Raw genomic sequence first — 26,663 nt, forward strand, 5'->3', positions numbered from 1 at the left:
GTTGGGAAGGAAAAGTGCAAAGACCAGAGAGAACGTTAGAGAAGAGAATTGGGAGCGTTGGTTGAAGTCGTTTTATCGCTCAGAGGAGCTCCGAGATCTCCTCAGATCGGTGAAGTAATGTAAGAAAACTGTCACATTTCTTCTTTTTATACTTCAAACTGTCCTTGATCTGCTTGAATTCGTCCATACTGGTGTGATTCAATCGTTGGACGAGTTCTGAGTCGCTTTGTTTGCTGCTGTTCTGCTAGTTTTTGTGGATTGATCTGAGAATGAGTTGGTGTTTTGTTGCGTTTTATGTGGTCTTAATGGTTTCTGTGTGGATACTAAGAGGGAAGGATAGATTTTAGCTTGTTTGTTCTGTATGTTTGAATGATTGTTAGTTGCTCAGCTGCTTTGTCTGTTGACTAGTTGATGTTTCGGTGCCTCATTTGTTAGTTTTGGTTCTCATTTGCTTTAAGCGTTGGATACGATTTTTCTGTTTTTGTCTTACAGCGAAATGTGGCTCCGTGAGATGGATTTGGATTTTCCTTGTTCTTATTTTCAAATTTATTTTGTTTCTTAGACTAGATAAGTAGGTAAGTTCTTCCTCTTCCCCCACCCCGATCTCAGGCCTTCAACTTTTTTGTTTGGTTTGTTTTGTTTCTGCACTTCGAATGATTTGCATCCGTTTTACCTTTTTTTTTTTTCCACAACAAAATATAGTTTTTTTTTGGAGTTTACTTTGATAAAAATACCATTGTTGTAAAGTTTTTTTTTTTCTTCTGGATCTTCCTTCTTTTGGTATTCGTTCTATTTTTTTTTTTTCTGCTGTGATAGTGTGAATCTTCGTATCCGATTGCCCGTCTTCAAGTGCTCTTTTCTTTCTTGAAAAGTATTCTGTTCGGTTTTTTTAAGTATTTCAGGTGGTTAAGTACATATTTCTTAATTGACTTAGGTGACTAGGTAGCATCAACAATAGAGGGGCACTAGGTAGCAACAACAATAAAAGGGAGAGGTTGATGCTCCCTTTGGCCTGATCTTATTTTCTCCTGTTCTTGCAAATTCCTAGTAGAGTTTATCTTCTCATGCATTGCGAAGTATTTGGTCCGAATAGATTCTGTAACAGTTTTCTTTTCCTCCACTTTCTTTCTTTCTTCTTATTATTGTTTGTGTTATTTTTGTTGTTGAAGTATGATTCTGTTAGTTGCTGACTGTTAAAGAGGAAGCTGAATTTGGTTATGCTTGTCAGAGCTGCTTATGTTACATCTTTATGAATGTGCCCTTGTTATCTCTTCCCATTGTACATGCATTCTGGTTAATTTATCGTTGTCATTTAATTTAGGGAACCAATCTTTTTTGCAAATTACTTCACTGTGTGAGATGAAGTTTTGATGTTAGCTGTCAATCTGGTATTATGCCAGCCTCTCTGTGCAATATCCATCTTTTAGTTAAGATTTTTTTGTTCCTTTTATTAATTAACTTTAGGTTTCTTAGATATATGAAGAAAAAAATTTGTCTCTCTGTGTCGAAAGTGAAGAGCTATAAGCCTATAAGTGAGATCTAATATTGCTACTTTGTCACTTGTATTACAATTACTAAGACCGCCTACACTGCCACCAGTGCTAGTTTTACACACTGTCATTGGAACCTGGAGCTTTCGTGTTTCATTGATTCAAAAGGTACCGAATATGCATATGGAGGCAGAAATGATATGGTAATGTCAGACTTACAGTTGTTCTCTGATGGATTTCTTAGCCCTGTACAATGTTTTAAGCATGAATACCTCATCTCAATTGGAATATATTTGCTAACAAGGGCTATTTGTATTTTATTGATTAATTGACTTGTCACCATCAGCAACTCGCTACAACTTCTATTGCGACCATCAGGTTGTGGGTTCGAAACATGGGAACAGCCTGTCCGCAACCCAGACCCTGTAGTTGTGGGAGCCTTGTGCACTGGGATGCTTTAGTATGAGCATTTTAGGAACTTTTTTTAAAGTAAATAAAGTTAGAGGATTGGATGTTCAGTACAGATTGATGGAAAAAGTAAGAAAAAAAGAAGAAGAAGAAGAAGGTTTAATACATAATTGTTCACATCAGAAGTTGCACCTTGTGTGATCTAGTGATAATGTAATAATCCCACATTTTCTCCTTTGCAGTGTAATGGGCAGGGAAATTGCAGAGACTTGTATGGATAAGGAGCCAGATCGTGTCATAGTTTACTCAAATGGTGTTGCGCAAGATTCAGATAATGGCATTGCTCGTAGGCACCATGATCTTCCGGAATCAGATGATCATATGAAGGGGAATCCAAAGTCTCAAGTTCTAGAAGAGATTATTGAATTAAAGGACTGTGATGTTAAAGAATGCACAATAGAAAATCCAATTGAGATCTATGAGCGCCGCCAGGTTGAAAATTGTCACAAGGAAGTGCAAGATGTGCTTTGTGTTAAAAGTAAATCACCTAGAGATGAAACTGTAAAATCTGAAGACCAGAAGCCAAGCAACCATAAAAAGTTAAGCTCTCCAGTGAAATCATCATTAAGATCTGATGGTGTTGGAAATTTGCGATCAAACTGTACAGTTCCTCAACCATTTTCACTGGCAACTGAGAAACGTGCTTCATTTGGAACTCGTCCTGTGGGGCTTGAAACTGCTGTTGCTGGTGGCATGAACAGACCATCTAACATGAACAACTTGCAGGCCCCCAGTACAACAAAGAAGCCTCAGGTAATGTCTTTTTTTTTTTCTGATGTATTTTCAAGAATTTGTCATCACACGAGGTATGAAACTGTTCCTTGATCATCATCGGAGTTAAATAGTTTGTTTTGTTTATTATGCAGTGAATGTGATTTACACTTTGGAGCATGTAGTTTTTTTTCTTTCTAGTATATCATATTGTTAATGGAGGTGAGCTGCAATTAGTTGTTCTCATTACACACATGCAAGCTGGGTGGCTTGTGCTGTACTGCTCGTGCGGAAAAATTTTCTTCTGACGTCATAATTTACTATATACTATAGAAATGTATCAAGGGAAACATGAAACATATGGAGAGCACCCTACTCTGGCCTTCCCTTGATACTTATTGTAGATAAAAGGGAATTGCACTCTGATTGCCCCTCCCCTTGTGATGCTTCTTTTTTAACTTTTGGATCTATAATCCCTCTCTCCATAGCCATTGACTTGGTTTCCAGATTTGAGGACATCATGAGCCGAACATTTTCATTTTCATTTGCTTAAAAAGGTTCCTTGGAATGCTTTGGGTTTTGAATTCCTAAACAATTCACGTAATATTTTAGTTGGTTGCTCCTTTGGAAACATAGGCTGTCGAAATTTTAGTAATAACATATATATTATTGCTGATGTTTGGAGTTTAATTCTTTGCAGCTTAGATCATCTTTGGCATCTAGAAAGCCACTGCAACCTGATAACAAGAAACATCCTGATGAAGAAGATGTCTGCTCGGTTGCTTCCTCGTATCCTCTGACCTAGCAGCTTAAACTCAAATCCTATGTCTTTCTTTTCCTTTTTCATTTCCTTTTGGAATAGTTTTGAGTTGTAAAATGGGGATACTTAACCTTGCATAGGACTGCAGCATCCATTAAAACATTAAAAGCCAGGATTACTGTTCCAACAGCTCCTGTGTTTAAATGTACTGAGCGTTTAGAGAAACGCAAGGAGGTATGTTTCTCGTTAGACTTTTGAACATGATTGTTGTGTAAAGTACACCATTTCTTAATAAAGAAATATTTTATACTTTTCTTCCATGTGCAAACTTTATGGTTGTATCCTTTCTTTGGTTCCTCTTTCAGTTTTACTCAAAGTTGGAAGAGAAGCACCAAGCATTGGAGGCAGAAAGGACCCAATGTGAAGCTCGGACGAAGGTACCCTACTTCCTTAAGTATCTCTAATAGTGGTTGCAAAATAATTCTCTTTTTCTTTGTCTTTCCTCTTCCCCCTTCCTGTGTAAAAAATTTTTTATTTAAAATTGTACAAGTTTAAAATGAATTCATTCTGGGGATATTTATACTTGTGTTTTCAAGTTTGTTTTGTGCATAAATGCAGGAAATATTGAAACGTAAGTTTGGCATTTTCTTTTTCTAACCTATTTTTATGAGCACTGCATTTACAGGAGGAACGAGATGCAGCTATGAAGCAGCTTAGAAAGAGCTTAATGTTCAAAGCAAATCCAATGCCAAGCTTTTACCAAGAGGGACCACCACCTAAGGTTGAACTAAAAAAGGTAAAAGAATTAGCTATGTTGGCAGTTCTATAGAAGTGGAGATCTGTAGATGTTATTGGAGCTACTGTAAAATCTTTCTAATTTGTATACTGACAGAAATGCTGTGCATTCTCTTCTTGTTTGTATACCAGCTGCCTACAACTCGTGCAATATCGCCAAAGTTTGGGCGGAGAAAAAGCTGCAGTGATGCAGTTGGTTCATCTCAGGGTGATGACCGGAAAGAAGTCTGTGGACGGGCAAATCGTCATAGTCTGGGTAGTTACAAAGAAGATACTAAGGCGACTAACAATAGCATTCGAAGCACAAACTCGAGTTACAAAGTCAAAGATGGGTCTAAACAGGTGAGAGAGAGCACAAAGTCTGCTGCCCTTAAGACAACTGGGCAGAGGAATGTGGACATCACAGTCCAGTCATGAGTCTTTTGGTGAGTTTTCTAAATTAACGGGGAAAAGCTGATTCTCTTTCTTTGTTATTATGGGTTCTGAAAAAGTGCATTGTCTTCTTGTTTGCAAGGACTTGTTGCAGTGTTTTGTGTGATGTATAAGGTGTAAATTTTCTGTAAGTTATATGCACACAATATATATAAAGAGTTCCAGTTTACGGCATCAGTTCTCCCATACTGATCCAGGAGCATAGCTTGCATATCTTTTAATCCAAGACATGACTATCATGACAAGTTTATGGCCTCTAACTAGTTAAGTAGTGTATTACCTTGAGTCCTCTTGTTGTTAAGCTCAGTTTGTATGTTCTAACTTATGTGTTTAGTCTATGTTTGTCTTTGTATTTTCTAAACTGAAACATGTAACCACGTAAACTTACCCAACTTATATGCTGAGAAGAAAGGTTTTAGCATGAGAGAAGTGGCACTGCATTTCCTTAAATCATGGTTGGTTGAGGGGCCATGGAAGCGTGTTTACACCTGTAATTGCGCAGAAACAATTGCTTCTTGTCATTATGGTCAGCCTAATCACACCAAAGTTCTTTAAGCAAAAGTAAAAGATCCTCACATGATGCAGTGGGACCTTATGTTGGATAAGTTTTTGTTTCAGATTTCTTATTTGTCAAAAGATGACTTTCACTTTCTGGGCAAACATAGTACAAATTTAGAAGCAAGGTTGCTATTCAAAAAGGGAACGTTGCTTTAAGGGTGTTAATTAGCTTAGCATGTTACATTCCATAAAAGTTTTATTCTTGTTACTTAATTATTATTGTTTTAGCAACTTCTTAGTTGAAAAGTTAAGATTGGTCTATTAATCTATTGATGATGGGAATACTATAGTCAGTCAATCAATATGAAAACTGAACTAACCAGTCTGAAAAGTTGACTCTGGGTTTGCAATATAGTCAGTGGTGCGTTTCCATCGACATATTTCGGCACTTCAGTTTCATGTTAGTTCAATGAAACCTGAGCTTTCTATCCTAAATATTGGTTGGCAGTATTCTTCAGATTGATTTCTAGGGATAGAAGATATCTTTTTATTTTGAGCACTACTTGGACATCCATCAATAATCCACGGGTAGTTTTGAGCCTGTAGAAAGGCTAGTGCAAGTCTAGGGTTTTAAAGATATGGATGTCAATGGCCGGTCTGGATGTAGTTCTCTAGAGAATTTTGCTCTTCATTCCTTCCCTTTATTGGACAAGGAGAGTGTGTGAGCTTTGGTGCAATGTTGCAGTATTGCATCTTACTGGTTGTGGTTTCGAAACTTGGAAACAACCTCTCTTGCAAAGGGGTAAGGCTGCGTATGGTTATCCCTCTAGACCCTGTAGTAGTGGGGGCCAAGCATTGGGGCACTTTTTTTCATTGGACATGCAGGTTCCGTCCAATTGCAAGTAAAGGGAATGGGAGGCTCTGTTTGGTTACAAGGAAATTAAAGGGTAGGGTAGTGATAGATTTAAAACCTAAAATAGGAACTTTTTGATAATCATTATTTAACATGATTGTATCATCTACTTAAATTTTTTACCAGATTTTAGTAATGAAGTTTTTTAAATGTAATTTTTATTTTTAAAACCAAAGGATTTAAATGCAAAGTAAATAAATTTTAATAACCAAATATGGAATAGTTGGGGTTAATGACTAGTAAAGGTTTTTTTTTTTTTTTTTTTAAAGATTTGAAAATCTCACTTCCTTTCCAACGAAATGGAGTTTAAGGGTTGGGAGGGAAAAATAGTTTTGAAGGAAATGAAAAAAATTTTAAAGGGGAAAGTTTTTTGTCTGGGATTATGGTCGTTGTGCTAGTAAGGGGGCCAATGGGAGCATTTGTGGGAGCATCAATAGGGGTGGGATTTCCACTTTTCACGGGGTCTAGTTTGGGCGGAGGAACAATGCTCCTTTTTCCAATTTTTAATCATGATTGTGTAATTTGCTTAAAACCATTATGATATTTGATAGTTGTATTTTTTAGATGGAATTGTTATCTTTACAAATATAAGGAACTCGATTGAAAAGTAAAATTTATAATTAAAATTAGACTATTTTTGAATTAATTATACAATCACGTGAGATAATGTTTACATATGTTTTCCATTTTAATATTGATTTGATTAAAACACTAAAATCATACATATAATTAACATTATATATGAATAAATTTTACAAATCATATCTAAAATGGTACATGATCCTGATTCTTATCCGCCTATCTACAGACAGTTTCTCTTTCTTGATGTTCCCCAAACGGGCAGGGAAAACCTTGTTGAGCGACTCTTTCACTTACAAAACGTTTACTCGCACCCAACATATCAGCTTTGGACAATATGATCTTAGTCATTGATATACCAAAGTACGTCTTCATATTTTGTAGTAACAAGGCCTTCTCAGGTATAGGGTCTTGGTGATCTGTGTTTATACTTTACCTACAACTGGCAGTAATACATGCGAGAATTGACACAATAAGATTTTTCGCCAACACACATACACGTAAGTGTGCTCACATTCGTACCTTGACATCACATGGCTAGGCGTATCTAATACGACGATCATATGATAAGGGTGCCCAACCCAAACCCTAGTTGTGACTCCAAATTTAAAGTGTAAACTTATGGACATAAATAGCTCGAAATGTTTATATTGCATGTGATAATATTTTTTTAAAAAAAAAAGGGTTCAATTTATGCAATCTCTCACTTGTACATCAAAGTCAATTTCTTATACATTTTAAACCAATGCCTTTCATATAGTTTTCAAACATCATAGGAGACAAACCCTTTGTCATAACATCAGACACATTTTTAGTAGTGCCAACTTTAGAGATATTCATGTCGCCTTGCTGGATAATTTTTTGATGATGTGATATTTCTATTGCACGTGTTTGTTCATCTGATGAGCATAGGCTCTTTTGTTTGAGCATTGAGTAGTGCCAACTTTAGAGATATTCATGTCGCCTTGCTGGATAATTTTTTGATGATGTGATATTTCTATTGCACATGTTTGTTCATCTGATGAGCATAGGCTTTTTTGTTTGAGCATTGACCCTTTGTTGTCTCATAACAGGGGAATAAGACATTTGACAAGTTTGGGACTACCTCCAAATCTGATTAAAACTTTATCAGCCAAACTTTATTTTTTGCTGCATCATAAGTTGGAAGGTATTCTGTTTCAATAGTCGAATCGGTTGTAGATTTCTGTTTTGCATTCCTTCAAATAATGATACCACCTCCCATTATATACACCATCCTAGACGTGAATTTTCTGTCATCTTTGTCAGGTTGAAAATTTGAGTCTGTGTATCCAAGAACTGACAATTGATCTGATCCATATACTAAGAAGTAATCCTTAGTCCTTCCTAATTACTTAAGGTTATTTTTCACGACAGTCCAATGTTCTTATCCGGGGTTTGATTGGTAACGGTTCACAATACCCACTGCATAGCAAGTGTTTGGCCTTGTACACAACATTGCATACATAAGACTCTCTACTGCAGAGGCATAGAGAATCCTCTCCATCGCTTTAATGTCTGCCTGAGATTGAGGACATTGAGATTTGGAGAGACTGATTTCATACCAAAAAAAGAATACTTCCTCTTTTAGAGTTCTCCATACTAAATCTAATCAAGATTTTGTTTATATAAGTGGATTATGACAATCTTAGCATCCGTTTTTGGCGATCTCTGACTAGTTTGATCCCAAGAATGTAGCTGACTTCACTGAGATTTTTCATAGAAGAAATAGTGGATTACCACCGCTTAACTGATGAAAGAAACCATGTATCATTTCCAATGAGCAGAATATCATCCACGTAAAAATACGAAAAATCTAAATAACAACTTAACTTTCTAGTTTCTAAACACAAAAATAGAAAGGCTTAAGACAAAATAACAAAATAAATCTTGCTAATCTGTTCCCCACGATCTGGTTTTGAATGAATCAAAACATCCAGCCGCATGGCTAGTTGGTCCAAAGGCCCATGAGTTTGGTCCATTTATGTAGGAGTATGGACCTATAATCTGATGAAGAACAATCAGATTATCAATGAAATTATGCACCTCTATATGTTTAAAAAAAGAAGTTTCTCAGAATGAGTCTAATTTGATTTTAATTACCTTGATGTAATCCTGAGCAATGTATTTAATATCACTAATCACTAATTAAAGTGGGAAAAAAAAAGTTAATGCAATATGGTTCACCGTAATCAATACGGAGGAAAGAAAAAAAGAATTCCATCCAATAAATTTATCCGATTCAATATTAATTAACTAGAATCTCATACTTGTATGTAGGGATGTAAACGGATCGGATTTGGCTCGGATAGTGCTATATCCGCATCCACATCCGATTAGCTATCGGACGGATTCGGATAGTGCTAAACAGATACGGATACGGATACGGATCGGATATTTTATCCGTTTACATGTAAATATAGCTTTTCAGATAGCTATAGCCTATCCTTATCCGCATCCGTTTAGCTTTCAGACGGATTCGGATAGTGCTAAATGGATATGGACATGGATACGGAAACGGATTTCGGCTATTCATTTACATCTCTACTTGTATGTTTGAGTACATAGGTTCTAGAAGTTTAAAAAAAATGAGAAACCTCAAAGTAATACATCGATTATCAGACCCGGCTCCTGTCCAGCACCCTGCCCAGGCTGCACGTGCAACGTCGGACATAATGAAGCGTGAAAAGACCACCTCACCCCTGCCCGAACACCTTGCCCTACCCATTCCCTATACCTGGACCATACAAAGCTTTATGTTTTGGTCTTAGGGAGTCTATCACTCTATCCTTTGTTTTTTTTAATAATCTTGAGGTTTAAGAGGTCCTTGTTCTCGTGGGGTTTGTCCATGAAATGCATTTAGGATTGCCTTTAATTTGTTGTTTCTGTTATTGTGTATGCTTTTTCCCCCTTTCATTGCAATAAATTTGATTTGCCTATATAAAAAAAAACCCTTGTGACAATAATATTTTGCTTTTTAAAAAGATAAAAACAGTTCGGTATTAGGGTTTGTATGGCAACATTTCTGTTCCAAAATATTGTTTCTGAGGCGGAAACTATTTTTTGTGTTTTTGTGATTTTGGAGTAATTCTGTATCAACATGCTGTATGGTAAAACTGGAAAAAAAAATTGTTTCTACCACAAAAAAAATACAAAGAGAAACATGTATAAACTGCATATAAGGAGAAGAATTTGTTCTATTTTGTGGTGGTGGTGGAAGTGGCGTCAAGTCTGTATCGTGCATATTTTTGCTTTTAGTTTGTGTTTCTGTTTTTGGTATTTCTCAAAACCGTGTTAGAACCATTTCTACCATTCAATTCATTAAAAAAAAAAAACAAAAAAACACAAAAACAGACCGGACAACACATCATAAACGATTTTTTGGAAAATTACCAGACCGACCCTAAAGGCTTCCCAACTATCCAATGATCTAAATGATAAATAAACAGAGACATGTGGCAGAAAAAACCATTGGTACTTGAAGCCATTTTCCCATAACTTTAGTTAAAGTAAGTTGATCTTCACAGCAGTAGAAGGGTACCCTACATGTTACTTAAGCTGGACCCCACTTACATGGGCCTCAAAAAAGCATGGTTCCACCCCAATTTAAATAAGTAGTGGGGGGTTGTACCCATTGACACCTTAAGTTGGTGTATGTTGAGAAGGCTACCTCTGCCTTTGGTTCTGAAAAAAGTTTAGAAGTACTATCAACAGAAGACAAATCTATATATCCAATGGATTTAACAAGTTTCCTGAGTTTGTTGCTGCACAATGCATTCTGTGCATATATGTTCTTTTGTGAGATGAAAAAAGATTGATACCATACTATACCATACCAGACAAGACATATTCCAAGCTGTAGTTGCTTTCAGTAGTAAGCAATGGTCACTATGGGGTCCAATTCCGACCTCTCTTAAAGCTGTTCTTGCTTCTGTGATGAACCCAACTACTTTGGTGATCACAGAAGAGAAAAGATATGTATCCCATTTGATATCTTCGTTCCCAAGAATAAAATCTGATTTCACATTGTTCACAAAATGTCGGGTCTTCGTTTTCATCTCCGATTAATCTCTGCGAACGATGGAACATGGCTCTGCATAATGCACATTATGCAAATAGAGCATATCCCATGTATAATGTAGAAAAACAAAACCTACACGATGCAGGAAAGAATGAAAATCACAAATAAATAATCACACAATTAAACCCATGGATTTATGTAGTTCGGCAAAATTGCTTACGTTCACGGTTATTAATGGAGAATATGGTTACAGTCGCTTATTCTCACACCTCTCTCAGATTAATTACAGAAAAAGAACTCTCGCTATGAATATATAGTGAAACCCTTACACAAATATTTTATTGAAATATCCATACAGCCCTAGAAAAATTCTCAGGGTCTATCGTCCCGAATCCCTACCATGGACCCGCCAATTCATCAAGGATCCCAAGAGAAATGCACAAGGTGGGTTGATTCCTCCGAGCCTCAAGGCCTACTGCCTCTTAAGAGTCTTTTGGAATCAGCCCACTTATGCAAGCGATGGAAAACAAGACATTGTACCCTCACAACATATTCCTTTTACCAATTTTGGATTACTCAAATGGTAAAAAGATTTTGACATGATTAGAGCTAATTATCCAAGGACTAGGTAGTCTCATCTTTGATGAGATTTTATCAATTAATAATCATGTAATCTGTATTTGGTGATCGTATTTAAGGATTTGAGGAATCGGTGTTAAGATATAAATTCATTAATAAAGTTTTGATGATGCTTTGTCGGTTTAAAAATATGATTGTTCCTATCTTTTCACATTATGAAAGGAGCTTTTAATGGGCTTACAAGGATTCAAATGAAAGGTCAGATTTAATTACCTAAAATTTCAGTTTTTGGTTGTAAATAATTTATTCTTAGACAATAGTAAAAGAGTTAATTAGACATAGATATTAATCTTAATAATAATAATAATAATAAAAGGGAAAAAGATTCCTAATTGGTGGTGTTTCCTACGTTATCTCACAGGGCACCGTGAAATGACACATCTGCCCCCTACGTAGGTCCAGGTGTGCTCCCCCATTGGCCCTGCCGCTTGTGTTGAGACCATGCGACCAAGTAGCGATCTCCTTCCTTAATAATAATAAGGGAAAGAGAATGCTATCTGGGCACGTGCGGTATCCTATCCCTACACCCAAACAGGGGAGGGCGAAATGATCGTAGTGCTCCTGGGAAATTTTGCCTTTCCATGGGGGCACAACGGTCATTTCTCCCACCCTTATGTCTGGGTACAGGGACAGTGCACCACACACGCCCAAATAGCATTCTTATTCAGATCCAGATCTTCTACAGCGTGGCTACCCCAACGGCCTGTGCTGTATAGACACAAGGCAGTGCACAATGACCGCCTTACCCCGACTCGGGCAAGGCGCTCATTGAGCACCGCCTTGTGTTTGCGCAGCGCAGGCCGTTGGTGCAGCTGCACCATAAAAGATCTGGATTGTTCTTACTCACTCATATTTGAAGAAAGAAAAGGAAAAGAGTACTTAATGAATCAAGCAAAATTAGTAATGCATAAGAAACTCCAATATCAATAGTGACATTCAACTTAAGTTTCTACTTTTTTCCATTCTCCAATTACACTTTCTTCTTTATTTTTTGTTGGCCCTCTCAAAGCTTTTAACAAGGACAACCTGTTTTCCTTGCCATTTAAGCTTGGAGTCACACTATGTTGGTTAATGCTCCATTGATGAAGGTTCCTCATATCCCCATATTCTCTTTTCCCAAGTGGTAAACAAAAGAGATATCCTTTCCTTAGATAAGTCAGACCCTTCAAAGATTAATATGCTCTAGAATAATCAAATTTAAAAATTAATTAAGAGTATCATTAGAGTAATATTAATAAAGATGTAATTCATTTGCAGGGTCCATCTTAGACTAAATAGCTCCTCTAAGTTACCATAAAAAAGGAGTACAGGGCAGGTTTAGGAAAATTCTTTAGGTTTCTAATTAGTTTGTTTAAAACAAAAGAAGTCCTTGGGTTGACCTCAAAATGGCATCAATCCTTACTATTATTGAGATCCCATTTATTATTAATGACAAAAAGTCTTCTTAACCAAACTATTAATTCTATTCTTATATTAATTTCCCTTTAAGACTTTTCCCTACCCTTCTATCCTCCATAAGCTAAGCCAAGCCTATTTATGTTAATTTCATCCTTAGAGTGTGAAAAGCATGGAAGGGACTGGTGTACAAAGTGGACTCCATGTCATGAAAGAATCTGATCTCATCTTCACGTATATAAGGACCCATGAAAATAATAATGCATGACCAAATCAAAATCTCTCTCTCTCTCTCTCTGTCTCTCCATCTCTCTTTCTCTCTCACAAGTTGAGGGGAATGTTGTCTGGTTCGAAACCATTCATATATGAAGAACATTAACATCAAACTGAATGATTTCGGACCAGGCTTCATTCCCCCCAACTTGAAGATCTTCGTTTTCGATGAATTAATCGGAGAGTTCGTCCGTCGACGGAAAGATATGCCGGAGATGATGAAGATGATCAAAGTAGAGGTTCTTTCTCAAATGGGTATGAATTAGTCTACTATAATCTCTTTTCTTTGTTCTTACCAAATGTGTTTGACAAAATGACAGTGTTTGTTAAGTGTGAACATAAGACTCTAAAATCAAGTTTTATTCTTTCTTCCTTTACATCTTTTCAGGTGTTTGTTTATTTGTTGGGAATTGGAATTGGGTTTTGCTTGCAGAGAGCTACAAAGAATATTAAGGGAATTGAAGAAGCTTTCACTTTATTGTTAACATTAAAGGTGAGCTTTGAATTCACCTTCTTTTCTTTAATTTTTTTTTTCTTCTACATTAAGACTGTAATGATAACATCTCCTTAGTCCATATATATCTACCAAACTTTTTGATACCTATGTGGGTCAGATCCACATGACCAAACAAAACTTGATAGATACTTGTATCCAGTAAGTATCAAACTTTGATAATGATATTATTGGGTAACCTTTGTTGTGGACAAACTGAGACTCTGTTACCACAGTAGAAATACATAATATGGAGCAAAAATTGGGATCAATGTACTTGTTGGGTTTGATAAGACATTGGAACAAAGATAAAAGAGTGGAAAAAATTAGAAAGATCTAAGAACAAAAAGGGGAGGGTCACCTACCAGACTCTTGTCTGATTCCTTGTTTCATATGTTGTGCCCACTTTTCCATGCATCAATCTAGGGTTAGTTTTGCCTTGTAAAAAGATAAGAATGAGAGTTTGTGGTTTTGAGAGAGTTGAAGGGTACGATGGCTGGTATTTCTTCGCTTGCAAAAGTGGGCTGATTTTGAAGGGTTGTTAAGAGGATGAATACTTTTTTTAGGGTTATACGGGTAAAAGGGTGTACCTAGTGTGTAAGGCTCCCGCCACTGTGGGGTTTAGGGGAGGGTCATAATGTATGTAAATTTATCGCTGCTTTCACAGAAAGGCTGTTTTCATATTCGAACCCATGACCACTTGGTCATAAAGGAGCAACCTTTACCATTGCACCAATTAGGCCTGCACTCTTTAGGATTATATGGATATTTTGGTAAATTTCTTGTATAGGATTTGCTATAAATTTGTAGCGAGGATTTTTTCTCTGAAATTAATTGAGAGAGTGAAGACGAGGGGCTATGACCCTATTCTCCATTGATAATAAAACAAAGGGGCGTTGTTCTCTGTGCCATAGCGCATGCTGTGCCCATGCATATGGGGGTGGACACAATGACCACCCTACCCCCCAAAGTGGCAAGCCCATGTGCCTGAGAGCAGCCTGTGCTGCGGCACAAAAAACATTCTCCCTAAAACAAATCTCATTTCATTGTGGACTTAGGTAATCTTGCCAAATCACAAAAATCTTTATGTTCCACTTTATTTGTGAATGTTGTTTGTGATTTGAATTGGTTTTCTGTATCATAGGTTCTTGTTTTCTACAAAAGAGACATTTTGTTCAATGTCTTAGTTTTCTTCTTTTGAACATCTCTTACTTGGCAGCCTTGTGCTCCCACAAATATCTTGTTGACTTGTTCTAACGGTGAACTTAGTACTCTAGAGCCCTAGCTGTCCAGCTGTTTAGCCTAAATCCTTGGCCTTTGGTGTAGGTTGTGTTGTTCTATTTTTCTTCCTACCTTTAATAAAGCATCATTATTTATTAGAAAAAAGAGAAGTAGTTTTCTGTCCGGGAGTGTGGCCCCTACGCAATACTCTCATGTGTTTATCTCTCTTCTCCTCAAAATAAGGGAGTGGAGATGTCTTTTCATACAGTGAGGAGAGAGAGACTCATGAGAATGTTGGCGTAGACCACACTCCTGGACAAAGTTCTTTTTTCCAAAAAAATTAAAAAGACTTATCATCAGACTAAAGTCAAATGAATTAAAAAATAAAAGGTCATGAGAATTTATTATCACCACAGTTGTATGAATCCCAAAGATTAATAGCATTAATCCCAATAGCCAGTCAGCCTTAGTTTATTTTCAAATTGACTGTATAAATACTTAAATTAATGACTGTTTTATTATTACTTTTATCCATGTACCTCCTAATTATGTTAAGGACTATAAGAATTAGTTCTCTTTGCTTGTTTACCATCTAATCTTTCCCACAGGGTGGTATTCTGGTTCTTCGATCCTGTAGACTTCGACAATATAATAATAATTATAGTTGATGGATGTTGAGGTTCCATCCGAAAAGTTATAGTAATAATTTCACATCGGATGTGAGTAGTCCAATATAGACATATTTAAAGTACTTGGGCACATTCTCCTTAACAGCTAACTTTTAAGGATGTGTTTTATAAAAATCCTCAGCAAGTAATATCAAAGCCAAGACGAGACAACTCTAGTATCAAAGACATGACACAAATCAATCTCCAAGAACCAAACCCTAAAATCAATCCTGATTCTTAAAACCTTGAAGATGAGACAATCAAAAGTAAGCTGTTCTTGAAGTGGTCCTTCTTTAGAGTAGAACAGTCAAAAGATGGATCGCCTAAATTAAGAAAAATAAGATAACGATTGAGAGTATATATGACAAAAAAGCAATCCTCAAAAGAAAGCTCGAATTCCTTCTCAAAATAAAAAAATGGATTACCCAAAATAATTTTATTACTTTTTGACTTGACCAAGAAGGATATACAGAAAAGCATTCAAAAGTCTATTCAAAAGACAGATTTTGTTGGGCATCGCATCACACGGCATTGCAAAGAAAACACCATCTTTTCTCTAATCCCCTTTTGTTTAATTTTAAAGATTTAAACTATTGTGCATGATTGGTTACTCATGATATATAGTGTGGTTCACTTCAATAATAATCAAAATCTGGTTTTGTTTCCATAATTTATCTTTTTGTTTATATTTTTCGTCGCAATCGTTCATGATGAAGAGAGAATCTCTTCACTCATGGGTTCTGATGTTTGGATGAGACTTTTAGAAAAACAATGAGAACATAGTGGTGGGTGAAATTCAGGAATCATCCGTAGAGAAAAAATCCCCTCCACCCTTTTTGAAGGGGGGGGGGGTTTGGGTGTTAAAGAGAACCATTTGATTTGGGATGTAGGTTCTTTCACCCACTCCTGCTACATAGTTTTGGAGAGGGATCTATGCAAGAGATAATTTGAACTGGTTGACCCGGGTGGTATTGTACTAAGGGCCCGATTTGATGGCTGAAGTGCTTAATCAACCAAACTAGTTGCTTCTCCGGTTCAACGGATGGTCAGTAGGGAGTCCTAGAGACCAAAGTCCCATAGGAATCACCCACCTTGTGCGTTAATCTTTGTTACTAGTGGGTCCACGCAAGTGTTCAGGGGCGGTAGGCCTCGAGAAATAGTCTTTGAGAATTTTTTTAAGGCTATATGGGTATTTTGGTAAACTACATATAAACCAATCTGAGTTTGCCTTCAAGAATATTTTTTAGGGCTATATGGGTATTTTGGTAAACTGTCTATAAATCAATCTGAGAGAGGTGTGAGGAAGAGCGATTGAAAACATATTCTCCATTGATAGTGAAGCAGATCTCATCTCACCGTGGAAGCATGAAAGCGACTGTAAACATATTTTCCATATTTGCAATAAATTTGGTAAAAAAAATTAAAACGCAGCCTCTATGAAAAATCAGACTCAAACCTATGATCACTTGGTCACAATAGAGCAACCTTACCATTGCACCAAGATCCACCTTTTCTTTTTGTTAAATTTGATATTACCTATAAAAAAAAAGATGAAAAATAGAAAAATAATTAATCCATGATATTTATAATCAAGAGTAAACATAAGTAGCATTAGGTACCGACAGGGATAAACCAATAATAATTGAGCTATGTACATGGTGTAACATGTCGGTTGGTTAGGTTGGTTCGATCCTTGGAGAATGTTATAATGAGATTAACTTTTGGATTAGATCTCCTCTTAGGTAGGATCCATGTAATGATGGCTACTAATCCTTACTAGACCCCTTGCAACTTGCAAGTTGCAGATGGGCCATTTCAACAACTACCTTGATGCCGATGGTTGATCTCTTGAGAGGGTTTTTCATATATATACTATAAAGTATTCTTTGTTGAGTTTAGCTCATCTTTCGGGAGCCCAGCACATCCAGGGTGCTGCTAGTCGTTGGACTGTGCTGCACATATTTCTAGGCATGCATTGAGATGTGTGTGACACAACTCAACTGTTGGATGCCCCCTAACAGCACCCTGGGCTCTGGGCTCTCTGGAGGCGATCCTGTTCCTATTCTGTTAGCCTTTCAATTACTTTTTGACTATCTACTATTCATCTGGTCATTATCATATACCCCTTTAACAAGTTGTCATTAATCTGAATTTTGTTTGTGAGAGAGAGAGAGAGAGAGAGAGAGAATGTGTGTGTGCATGTATGTATGTTTAGACTTAAAAACAATATATAGTCATTTCCTTTTCAAAAGTCCTTGCTCCAGCTTCTCCTTGTTTGGAGCCTAAATAAAGTAGTGGTTATGCTGCTTTCCTAGACAATTTCATCAAAAAGGAGATATATGCTGCTTTCCTAGACATTTCATCAAAAAGGAGATGAGGAATTCATGTCTACAAGGTGGGCTCCTCTTTTGAAAATTTTATATTATTTTTTAGGAATTATTTTTTTCCTGAGGTTCGAAGACTAGGTAGAGGGGGGGGGTTCACACCTAATTACAGTATGTGGAAGGATCGTTGGATACTAAAGAAATGGTCAGTCTAGATTCTAGATAGATCACATATCAAATTTCATATCCAAATTAAATCATTTATTTTTTTATATTAACATATTCTCCCATGTATGTCCATGCACTCCCATAATCTTATGAATCTTATGTTAAATTCCTACATTTTTTGTGACGTGACCAACTCCATTTAGAATAGAACTTACTTAACATATGACCAAGAAACGTTGGGTCTACTTACTTATTTACAAAGTTTCAATCTAATCCGAATTATCACGTGACAGAAGTAGGCACCTAACCATAGCTTGGATATATGAACCGCCAGAATACAAAACCTTCTCCTTAATTTTTGTTCTACCTCCCTTGACAAGTGACAACTCCCTTTTGGCAGACACACACACACTCTCTCTCTCTCTCTCCCTCCCTCCCGTTAAATCAACTTTATTGAAAAGAAAGAAAAAACAATATAGAGTGACCTCAAATCAATACAACCCTAAAGGGCACAGGGCAAAGTGGCAAGCAACACCAAGGGAGAGATCCAAAATGAGGATGAATCACAAAGACAAAAGGAGAGAAGAAAGCAAAGCTACAAGCTACAAATCCAAATGGGGTGATCTCTCCACTGCTCCATAATAAACAAGTTCCTAGGGGATTTTGGTCCCCTCTTGTCTTTTGGGTTTCTAGAAGTTCTTTGAGAATCAAACTCATTTCTTATATGTTTTTGCCAATAAAGATCATATGGTTGCATTATGCCTCAATCCAAGCTCAACACCAAAAATCTAACACATCATTTAATAAAATGGTGGGAAGCAGTTTTCTGCACGGGAGTGAGGCCTATGCCAGCACTCCCATGTGTCTATCTCTCTCCTCCTTAAAACAGGGGGCCAGAGATGTCTTTTCACATGGGAGGAGAGAGATAGACTCATGCACATAAATCTTTTTCCCTAAAATGGTGCACCATATCCTCCAAGACTCTCCTTTCCAAACTCAAAAAACTAGAGAAGAAAACAAGCTTCATCAGTTTTACACAAATATACATGATTTTATTTGTTCTTGCTGTTTGGTTCTCTGGAAGCATGGTTCAAGTAAGCAGAATCGATTTTGGGATTGGTGTTCGCGAATTCTGATTCAATTGGAATCGATCGAGAATTGGATGGAATCGATTTGAACCATAGAAATTCGAACACGAATCTGTCACTTTGTACCGATTCGAATGACAGATTCCGATTCATTCCTCAAACCATGTCCAAAAATTATCAACAAGATGTGACGACATACATACATGAACATACATATATACACACACACACTTTACTTTACAATGGTGCAGCTCCCAAGATGTTTTTAGCTTCATGTCTCTTTCTCATAGGCTTTATAGTCTTCAAATTGTGTTATAAGTCTACTTCAGTCTTCTTCATACTTTATTTCTATATAAAGGGAAGAGAGAGGTAGTGGTGGGTGAGTGTGACTTTGTTCTTTACTCGTGAGTCATACAACTTCTTTTCTCCTGTCCTGTTACGTGATTGTCTGGAGAGGAAAAGAGTAGGGGTGCAAGTTTGGTCTTGACGGCCCAAGCCCGAACAAGGCCTGGGTTGAGATACCCTGGCTCTGAGGGCAGGTCAGGGTTGGGATTTGGGAATCTCTGGCTTTGAGTTAGGGCTGGGCTGGGCCGGGCCAGGGTTGAGGCCTTAGGTTGAGCCAAGCTTGGCCCAACTTGATGCTATCTTCTTCTTCTTCCTATTCTTTCTTCTTTCTTCTTCCTCTAGAGCCACCTCGATCTGGGATTTCAGAATACCAACCAGATCATAAATTTCTTCTGCTTCTTCCCAGCCTAGCCAACCCTTGCATCTCCCTCTCCCACCCCCTCATTGTCAGGGCCAATTAAGATCAGCCTGACCCGACCCTACCCTGAGGGTAGGTCAAGGTTGGATTTTTCTGTCCCTGAGTAAAGGCCGAGGCCTTGCTAAGGGGACTCAAGATTGGGCTGGGGTTTTAAAAGGCCTAGCACAACCCGACCTTGTTGCAGCCCTAAAGAGAAGTCTCTCTCTCTCTCTCTCTCTCTCTCTATATATATATATATATCGTGTTTCTTGTACTTAAATTGTGGCACACCGACATTCCTCTAAAAATGTTGACCTATTCAAAACTAGGTCAACGAACTTAAATTTCATCCAAAATTTCTGATTGTGTTGTTTTTATCCATATGAGACCCATTTTCATATAAATTTTTGCAAAATATTTCTGTTTAAATTGGTATCGTATTTATACAACATTGATATTATTTAGAAAGTTTTTACAAAAAAAAAAGAAGAAAGTTTTGTAAAAAGGTTTTTGAATCACTCAATTTGAACTTACGATTTAAAAATTATGAAATTTTAAAGATTTTATAGTAAATGTTTAAAATAATTAACTCAGTTCGACTTGATCAACCCAGGCCCGAACCTAATGGGCCTTACTCGACGTCAAGCGGGCTTTGGTCGATACCCACTCAACGTCGGGCCAAGTTCATTGAACATCGATTCTTGGCCCAAACCAAAGTTCGTGTTATTCATATTTTTTGCCCTTTTTTTGACTTTTAAAGCTCTGATTGAACTCAAATTTGTTCCTTTGAGTTTTTATTTCAATACAAAATTGTCACTTGGATTTCAAGAAATTTTTTTCTTGGATTAAACCTTACTTAAGTTGGCAAAACTTTGGTCGGATACCCTTATTTGAAGGGCTTGATTTTTGTTTGGCCATAGCTACTCAAATATTTATTGAGAGTGGACCCCACCCGGGCAGTGTGTTCGGGCAGGGGGTAGGATGGTCATTTCCTCCCCTTATGAGATGTAATGGAGGACATGGAGGAGCAGATAAATGGAGACGATAAAGATCCCTCTTTCCCATGACCTAAGGCATCCAAAAATCGAAAGGAATTGAGGAAGGACGCTGTAATTGCAAAAAAACAGATTCCCCTGCACGCTGTAGCGAATTGTCGTCCCTCTAGCCTGAGTTGTGAAATATATCATTTTAAAGGTCTAAGAGGGTAAAGCTGCTCAACAAAGCCTAAACCCACATCCATGGAGATCCCCGATCATCATCGTCTTGCTCGTCTTCTGGGGTGACAAAAATGAGGTATCTACAATAACAAATAATAATAAAAAAAACTTAGAGCGAATACCAGGGATACCAATTTGGTGTGTTTAAACAAAAAAAACCTTGTTATTTTCCCATTTTTTTAGTGGAGGCTGGGAAAATATAAATGTCATGATGGATACAAATCTACCTTCCCTTATAAATAAAAATGAAATAAGAGATCTTATACGAGAAAGTTGTCCAATGGACAAGGAATCACCCAACTTCTAGGGTTATTATTACTCTCCCCTACTATTTGTTGGAGATTCAAAATGCGTTCCTGGCACCCATCCAAGACCACTGATAGCCATGGATGAAGAAATTCCTCCGTCACCATGGCTTGAGGAAACCTAAATTAAAGAAAAAACATTACATGTGATGTTTAAAAAATGAGACAAAATAAAGGGGTTCGACCAATATAAAAAGGGGCACTGTACTCTGTGCTGCAGCACAGGCTGCGCCAGGTACAAGGGGTGGGTGCAATGACCACCCTGCCCCTCTGAGTGGTAGGCCCATGTGCCTGGTGCAGTCTGCGCTGCGGCACAAAGACCATTCTCCCATATAAAAAATATGTGATATTCCGTGTGAAAAAAGGAAAAAAAAAGATCCCAAAGAAAGCCTTACCATTTACCCTCTTCCACGACCTAGGGATGCAATAAGGCTGAGTAGGGCTGGGTTTTCAAAAACTCAAACCTGCCCATGCTCCTCAGGGCTTAGCCCAGGCCCGGCTCTACAACTCTCAAGGCGGGGGCTGGGCTTAGCCATGTTTTTATCATTTTCATGTTATTTTTATTTAAAAAAAAAAAAAAAAAAACTAAAGATGTCTACATTTAATATAAGCTGTCTCCTGCGCTTACACACCCAAACTCAAAAACATGCAAAATTACCATTCCATCCATGTGGAAATAAAAAATTTCATCTATGTTGATGCTAGTGCACGTGCTCTTATTGACCCCCACACTAATGCAGGGTCTACACGACCAATCTTTGATGTCTTGCCTTTAAATTATATATAAATTACCATACTTGATCCATGGCCTTCATGACCCTTATATTTCACACATTTAAGGTAGGGCCAGACTAGGCTAGGCTCAACCCAAGACCTCAGCCTAGGCTGACCCAATCTAAACCTAGACTTAGAAATCTCAACCCTAGTTCATTCTAGGCCTTGAGCGTGTACTCATGTAGTTCCAACGCCCAAACTCAGGAATGTGCAAAGTTATCGTTCCACCCCTGTGGAAATATAAATCTCATCCATGTTGATACTCGTGCACATACTCTTATTGGCCCCAACATTGATGCAAGGGCTACATGACCAAGCTGTGATCTCTTGCCCTTAAATCATATATAAATTACAATACTTGATCCATTGCCTTTATATTTCACACATTTAAGGTAGGGCATGTTCGGCCAGACTAAGGTAGGCTCGACCCAATACCTCATCCTAGGATGACCCAATCTAAACCTAGGCCTAGAAATCCCAACCCTGTCTCATTCTAGGCCTTGAAATTTAAGATATGGTTAAGGTGGTCTAAGGTTTACACTCGTCAGGCCAAACGTGTACCTCTAATACATACTGTTTGTGTTTAGACTAAAGGGGCATGAAAATTCCATCCTCCAATCGTTATTGCAATTAGAAACAATCTACAAGTATCCACAAATTAAGGGAAAAAGATCTCTACTTGGTGGTGTTTTCTACGCCCTCTCACAAGGTATCGTTAGATGACGTCTCTGTCCCCTGGGTAGATACCTAGACGTGCTCACCCATTGACCTAGACGACCATGTGACCAAGTAGAGATCTCTTGCCCACATATTAATTACAAAAGAAAATAATATACTCTCTCTCTCTCTCTCTCTTCTCCCAACCATTATATATATCCTCTCTACCATTGTTCGTAATCTCAAAATCGATCATGCCTGATACCGATTCGGATCGATTTGAATTGGGCCAGATCGGATGGATTTACCCCTATTTTTTAACAAAAAACAGTTTTTATTACCTTTTTAGCCTTTGATTGTACCATCGAATTGGTATTGGTCAAAATTTGAGTTCGGCCTCTATTGATACTGATGCGATTTGAGATTACGAATCATGCTCTCGACCATGTGAGCACCTGAGTCTCTCTCCTTTAAAGATGTAAATTGATTGAATATAGATTGGATGTGATTAGATCCAGACAATACTTGACCGTATAAGGCGAATATGATACCCCTAAACAATATAGATGCAAATCAAATACGAATTTTCGAATATCCATTTACATGTGAGTCTATCTATCAAAGTTCTTGTACACGCACCCATTGGCCGGGCACAAAAGATGTCAAATACATGCCGGTGATCCCTCTACCTTTTAATCCTTTTTTTTTTTTTTTGGTAATACACCTTTTAATGATTAATTAATTAATTAATTAATTAACTCCTTTTTCAACTACAAGACACCTGCCACGTCACAATTCCATGGAGAGAGAGAAGAAAAAATAAAGTGCCGTTATTTTTCTGGTCTCTTTCGGCCTACTCCTCTCTCAGGTAGCAGGTGGGTTCTCCGTTCAGGAACCTAACCCTTTAACGTTTGACGATCTCTCCCTTCCTCTCTCTCAGAGAGATCAGGGATCCATGTAGTTCGATTACTTCATACATTTTTCTCTAGGGTTTTATAATTATTCTTCCTTGTTTCAATTTCTAAGCCGTAAAAAATGGACCAATTTCACTGCAATTTCAATCCCATCGAGTTCTTGAAGAAACCAGCGGTGGTTGAAACATTTGTCGACATTTTGGTTTGCGTAGTTCCTATTTGGGTTGCTGTGATGATCGGATTAGTGATTGGATGGTCATGGAGGCCTCGGTGGACTGGTCTTGTCCTCTTCGGCCTCCGAAGCAAATTTCGGTTTCTTTGGACCGTTCCGCCGGGTTTTGGAGCTCGTCGTCTCTGGCTCACTTTCACAGCACTCTCTGCATTCTCGGTCGCTCGTAGGCTTTGGTTCAATTTCAAAGGGAAGGGTGAAAATTCCATCGTATCTGACTCGTCAGCGGGAACGGTGATGCAGAGCGAGCGTAGTAGTAGTGTTGAGTAAGTTTTGGTTTGTGTTCTTCTTTTAATCAAAATTTCTATCTAATTGAAGTTTGTTGCTAAGACTTTTAAATGTGGGACTTAAGATAAAATTTTTGAATCTTTTAGTGCTCTTTGTTTGTTGTTGTGTTGTGTCTCCAAATTCGAAAGCACACTAAGAATCGTTGCCACGTTTACATAGATCAGTAGTTCTTGGTCGTCTTTGAAGGCAGCGACTATTATGTGGGCAATAAAGGTGTAACTGTTGAACGTAGTGAATTCTTTTACAGAGTTTAGGGTGCATTGAGTTTGTCTAGAAATGATTGAGAATTGGGGTCTTAGCTCTGGTGAGATGCACTATTGAATAGTAGTTCAAATCGAAGCCAAGTTACTTAATATGGCTTGTTGGATACCTGTTTAGGTGATGTATTATGCTGATAATTCTCAATTTTGTAGAATGGCAGAAAGCTGACAATCTAAAATGGAAATATTGAACTGAGAAGGCTCAATATGTATAATTGTTAGATTGTCTAACCTAATGGGATTCTCTTGTGAGAACTGGAAGTCGTTCATGAAGTCTTGAAATTTTACTTTAATTACTTAGGTGTGATTTTACGGACTACTGGTTGTGTAGATGTGCAGGACCTGGTTCTTTTTGCTTTATAACATCAAATTAGATATATTTTAGAGAGTTGCAATTAAGGTTGCTATGTATAGCCATATAGGAGCTGGCAATAACTTTGTAAGTCAGATCTAAGAAGACGATCATTCTGTATTTGGATGGAAGAGTAAAGCTAGCATGATAATCTTAAGGGAGGGGCGTCCCCACGATGCCATTGTGGGGGGAAATCTCCCATGTCACACCAATGGCAGCGCAGAGCTCAGTATCATCTACATGGGACCCACATGGTCAAGGCAAGAGAAAGAAAATAATAAAAAAACCCATTGAGAGGGCGATAGTACATTGGCGTAGTGAGAAACTTTTTCCCTAAGCTTAATTATGTTGATATGGTGTATTCTCAATTTGATAAATTTAAGAATAAGTTTGAAAAAAATGCTTTGCTTGAGGGGGAAGTGTTAATTATTGTAACACGATATAGGGGGTTTTCCCTTCTATTGTGGCTTGGTGTCTTGGAGTCCTAGTGTGTTTAGGAGTGTTCGCTAAGTTAGTCTATTTGAGTTGTAACTAGTTTCTATTTCTGATTCCTATTACAGATAGGAGTCTGTTGCTATGTACTCTTTCAGATATAAATAAAGGCTTTTTGGGGGGGGGGGGGGAGACTGCTAGAATCAACTTTTACTTCTCTAGACAGTTCCCCTTTCTCTCCCATCTCTTCTCCTTCTTCTTCAGATTCTGGTTATTATCTTTCGTTACATACCAAATAGTTGTTTCTCCCTGAGTCCTGGCCTTTGAGTGCCATGTCACTGCACCGGTCCTTCACATCTGAGATGATATCTAAGATCATGGTCTGGTTCGAGTCTTATTGCAAAAGATCCTGCAATTTGTCTATTGCCAAATATGGTCGGTAGTAGTGCAAAAGCCAAACTTAGCAATTGCACCAATGGAATCCCCTCCAAAATTTCTCGCAACCCATTCAGCCTCCATAATCACATTCAGAGCAAGGCGCCGGTGAAGAGAACAAGCCCGAATCTCCTTCTAAATGTGGGACGTGAAAGAGCACTAGAAGAACAAATGATCCCTGGATTCAATCTCAGCCCAACTATTCCATGCTCTCTCTTAATTAATACTTAATTAATGAAGTTTTTTTTTTTTTTTTTTTTTTTCTTTTAAGTTCAACAAATCCGTGCTCTCTCTTCGCTTTGAAAGTTTATTACCTTATGTTTTTTTTGTTGTGCTCCAGCTATCCATTGTGCCTAATATGAGGAATTAGAGGCTTTAAGATTAGTAGAACAAAGACAGAGTATATGATGTGTAATTTTAGTCATACTATGATGGTTATTGACATGATGCGAATTGAGGAAAGAGAGATACCTCAAAGTGACTACTTAGATATCTGGGTTCAATCATAAATAAAGAAGGTGACATAGAGGATGATGTTTCACAGAGGATTAAAGTGGGATGGATGAAGTGGATTGGCGCGTCCGGAGTGCTGTTTGGCCAATGTATTCCTTAAAAGCTTAAAAGAAAGTTCTATAGGATTGTTGTACTACTGGCTATGATGTATGGGGCAGAATGTTGGGCAGTTAAGAAGTGTCATATTGGGAAGCTATGTGTAGTGTAGTAGAGATGAGGATGTTAAGATGGATGTGCGGAAAAGCTAGGAAGGATAAAGTAAAGAATGATCGTATTAGAGCTGACTTGGGAGTTGCGCCATTCAATGACAAGCTCCGAGAGAGTCGTTTGAGGTGGTATGGTCATGTTCAACGGATAACTTGGGATGCCCCCCCCTAGTAAGGAGGAGTGATATGATCCCAATTGAAGGAGCTAAAAGAGTTAGGGGCAGGCCTAAAATGACCATAGGAGAAGTTGTGAAGAAGGACATACATAGTCTAGGTCTTGTACCAAGTATGACCTCGGATAGAGCTTATTGGAGGGCGAGGATCCAAGTAGCAGACCCCATTTAGCTGAGTTCTCCTTACTTGCTGGGCTATACCTCTTTCCTCT

The 26,663-nt window shown here is 37.7% G+C and overlaps 2 protein-coding genes and 1 long non-coding RNA gene across 5 annotated transcripts in view; 2 read left to right on the forward strand and 1 right to left on the reverse strand.

Annotated features, from left to right (window-relative positions):
* On the forward strand, positions 1-4,824 carry LOC122642146 (protein WVD2-like 3). 3 transcript variants are annotated; one of them, XM_043835566.1, is made up of 8 exons: positions 1-119; positions 2,141-2,382; positions 2,422-2,711; positions 3,370-3,458; positions 3,570-3,663; positions 3,795-3,866; positions 4,115-4,225; positions 4,357-4,824. In XM_043835566.1, the coding sequence occupies exons 2-8, from the start codon at positions 2,145-2,147 to the stop codon at positions 4,639-4,641; spliced, it is 1,179 nt and encodes a 392-aa protein (XP_043691501.1). In that variant the 5' UTR covers positions 1-119; positions 2,141-2,144; the 3' UTR covers positions 4,642-4,824. The 3 variants fall into 3 exon arrangements, with proteins under 3 accessions (XP_043691501.1, XP_043691499.1, XP_043691500.1); XM_043835564.1 differs by having other exon boundaries at positions 2,141-2,711; XM_043835565.1 differs by lacking the exon at positions 1-119 and adding an exon at positions 255-273 and having other exon boundaries at positions 2,141-2,711.
* LOC122642147 lies at positions 2,964-23,576 on the reverse strand. Its single transcript, XR_006330018.1, has 3 exons — positions 23,566-23,576; positions 7,752-7,759; positions 2,964-3,089 (listed from the first exon to the last, which is right to left on the reverse strand). It is a non-coding gene; the product is annotated as an uncharacterized LOC122642147 (long non-coding RNA).
* The window catches only part of LOC122642145 (stAR-related lipid transfer protein 7, mitochondrial-like), a 12,089-nt gene continuing 8,998 nt past the window's right edge, over positions 23,573-26,663 (forward strand). The window contains exon 1 of the mRNA XM_043835563.1: positions 23,573-24,058. Coding sequence (XP_043691498.1) covers positions 23,685-24,058 — 374 coding nt within the window. The 5' untranslated portion in view covers positions 23,573-23,684. The remainder of the gene's footprint in view (positions 24,059-26,663) is intronic.

The sequence above is a fragment of the Telopea speciosissima genome, chromosome 10, assembly GCF_018873765.1.
Source record: "Telopea speciosissima isolate NSW1024214 ecotype Mountain lineage chromosome 10, Tspe_v1, whole genome shotgun sequence".
NCBI lineage: Eukaryota > Viridiplantae > Streptophyta > Magnoliopsida > Proteales > Proteaceae > Telopea > Telopea speciosissima.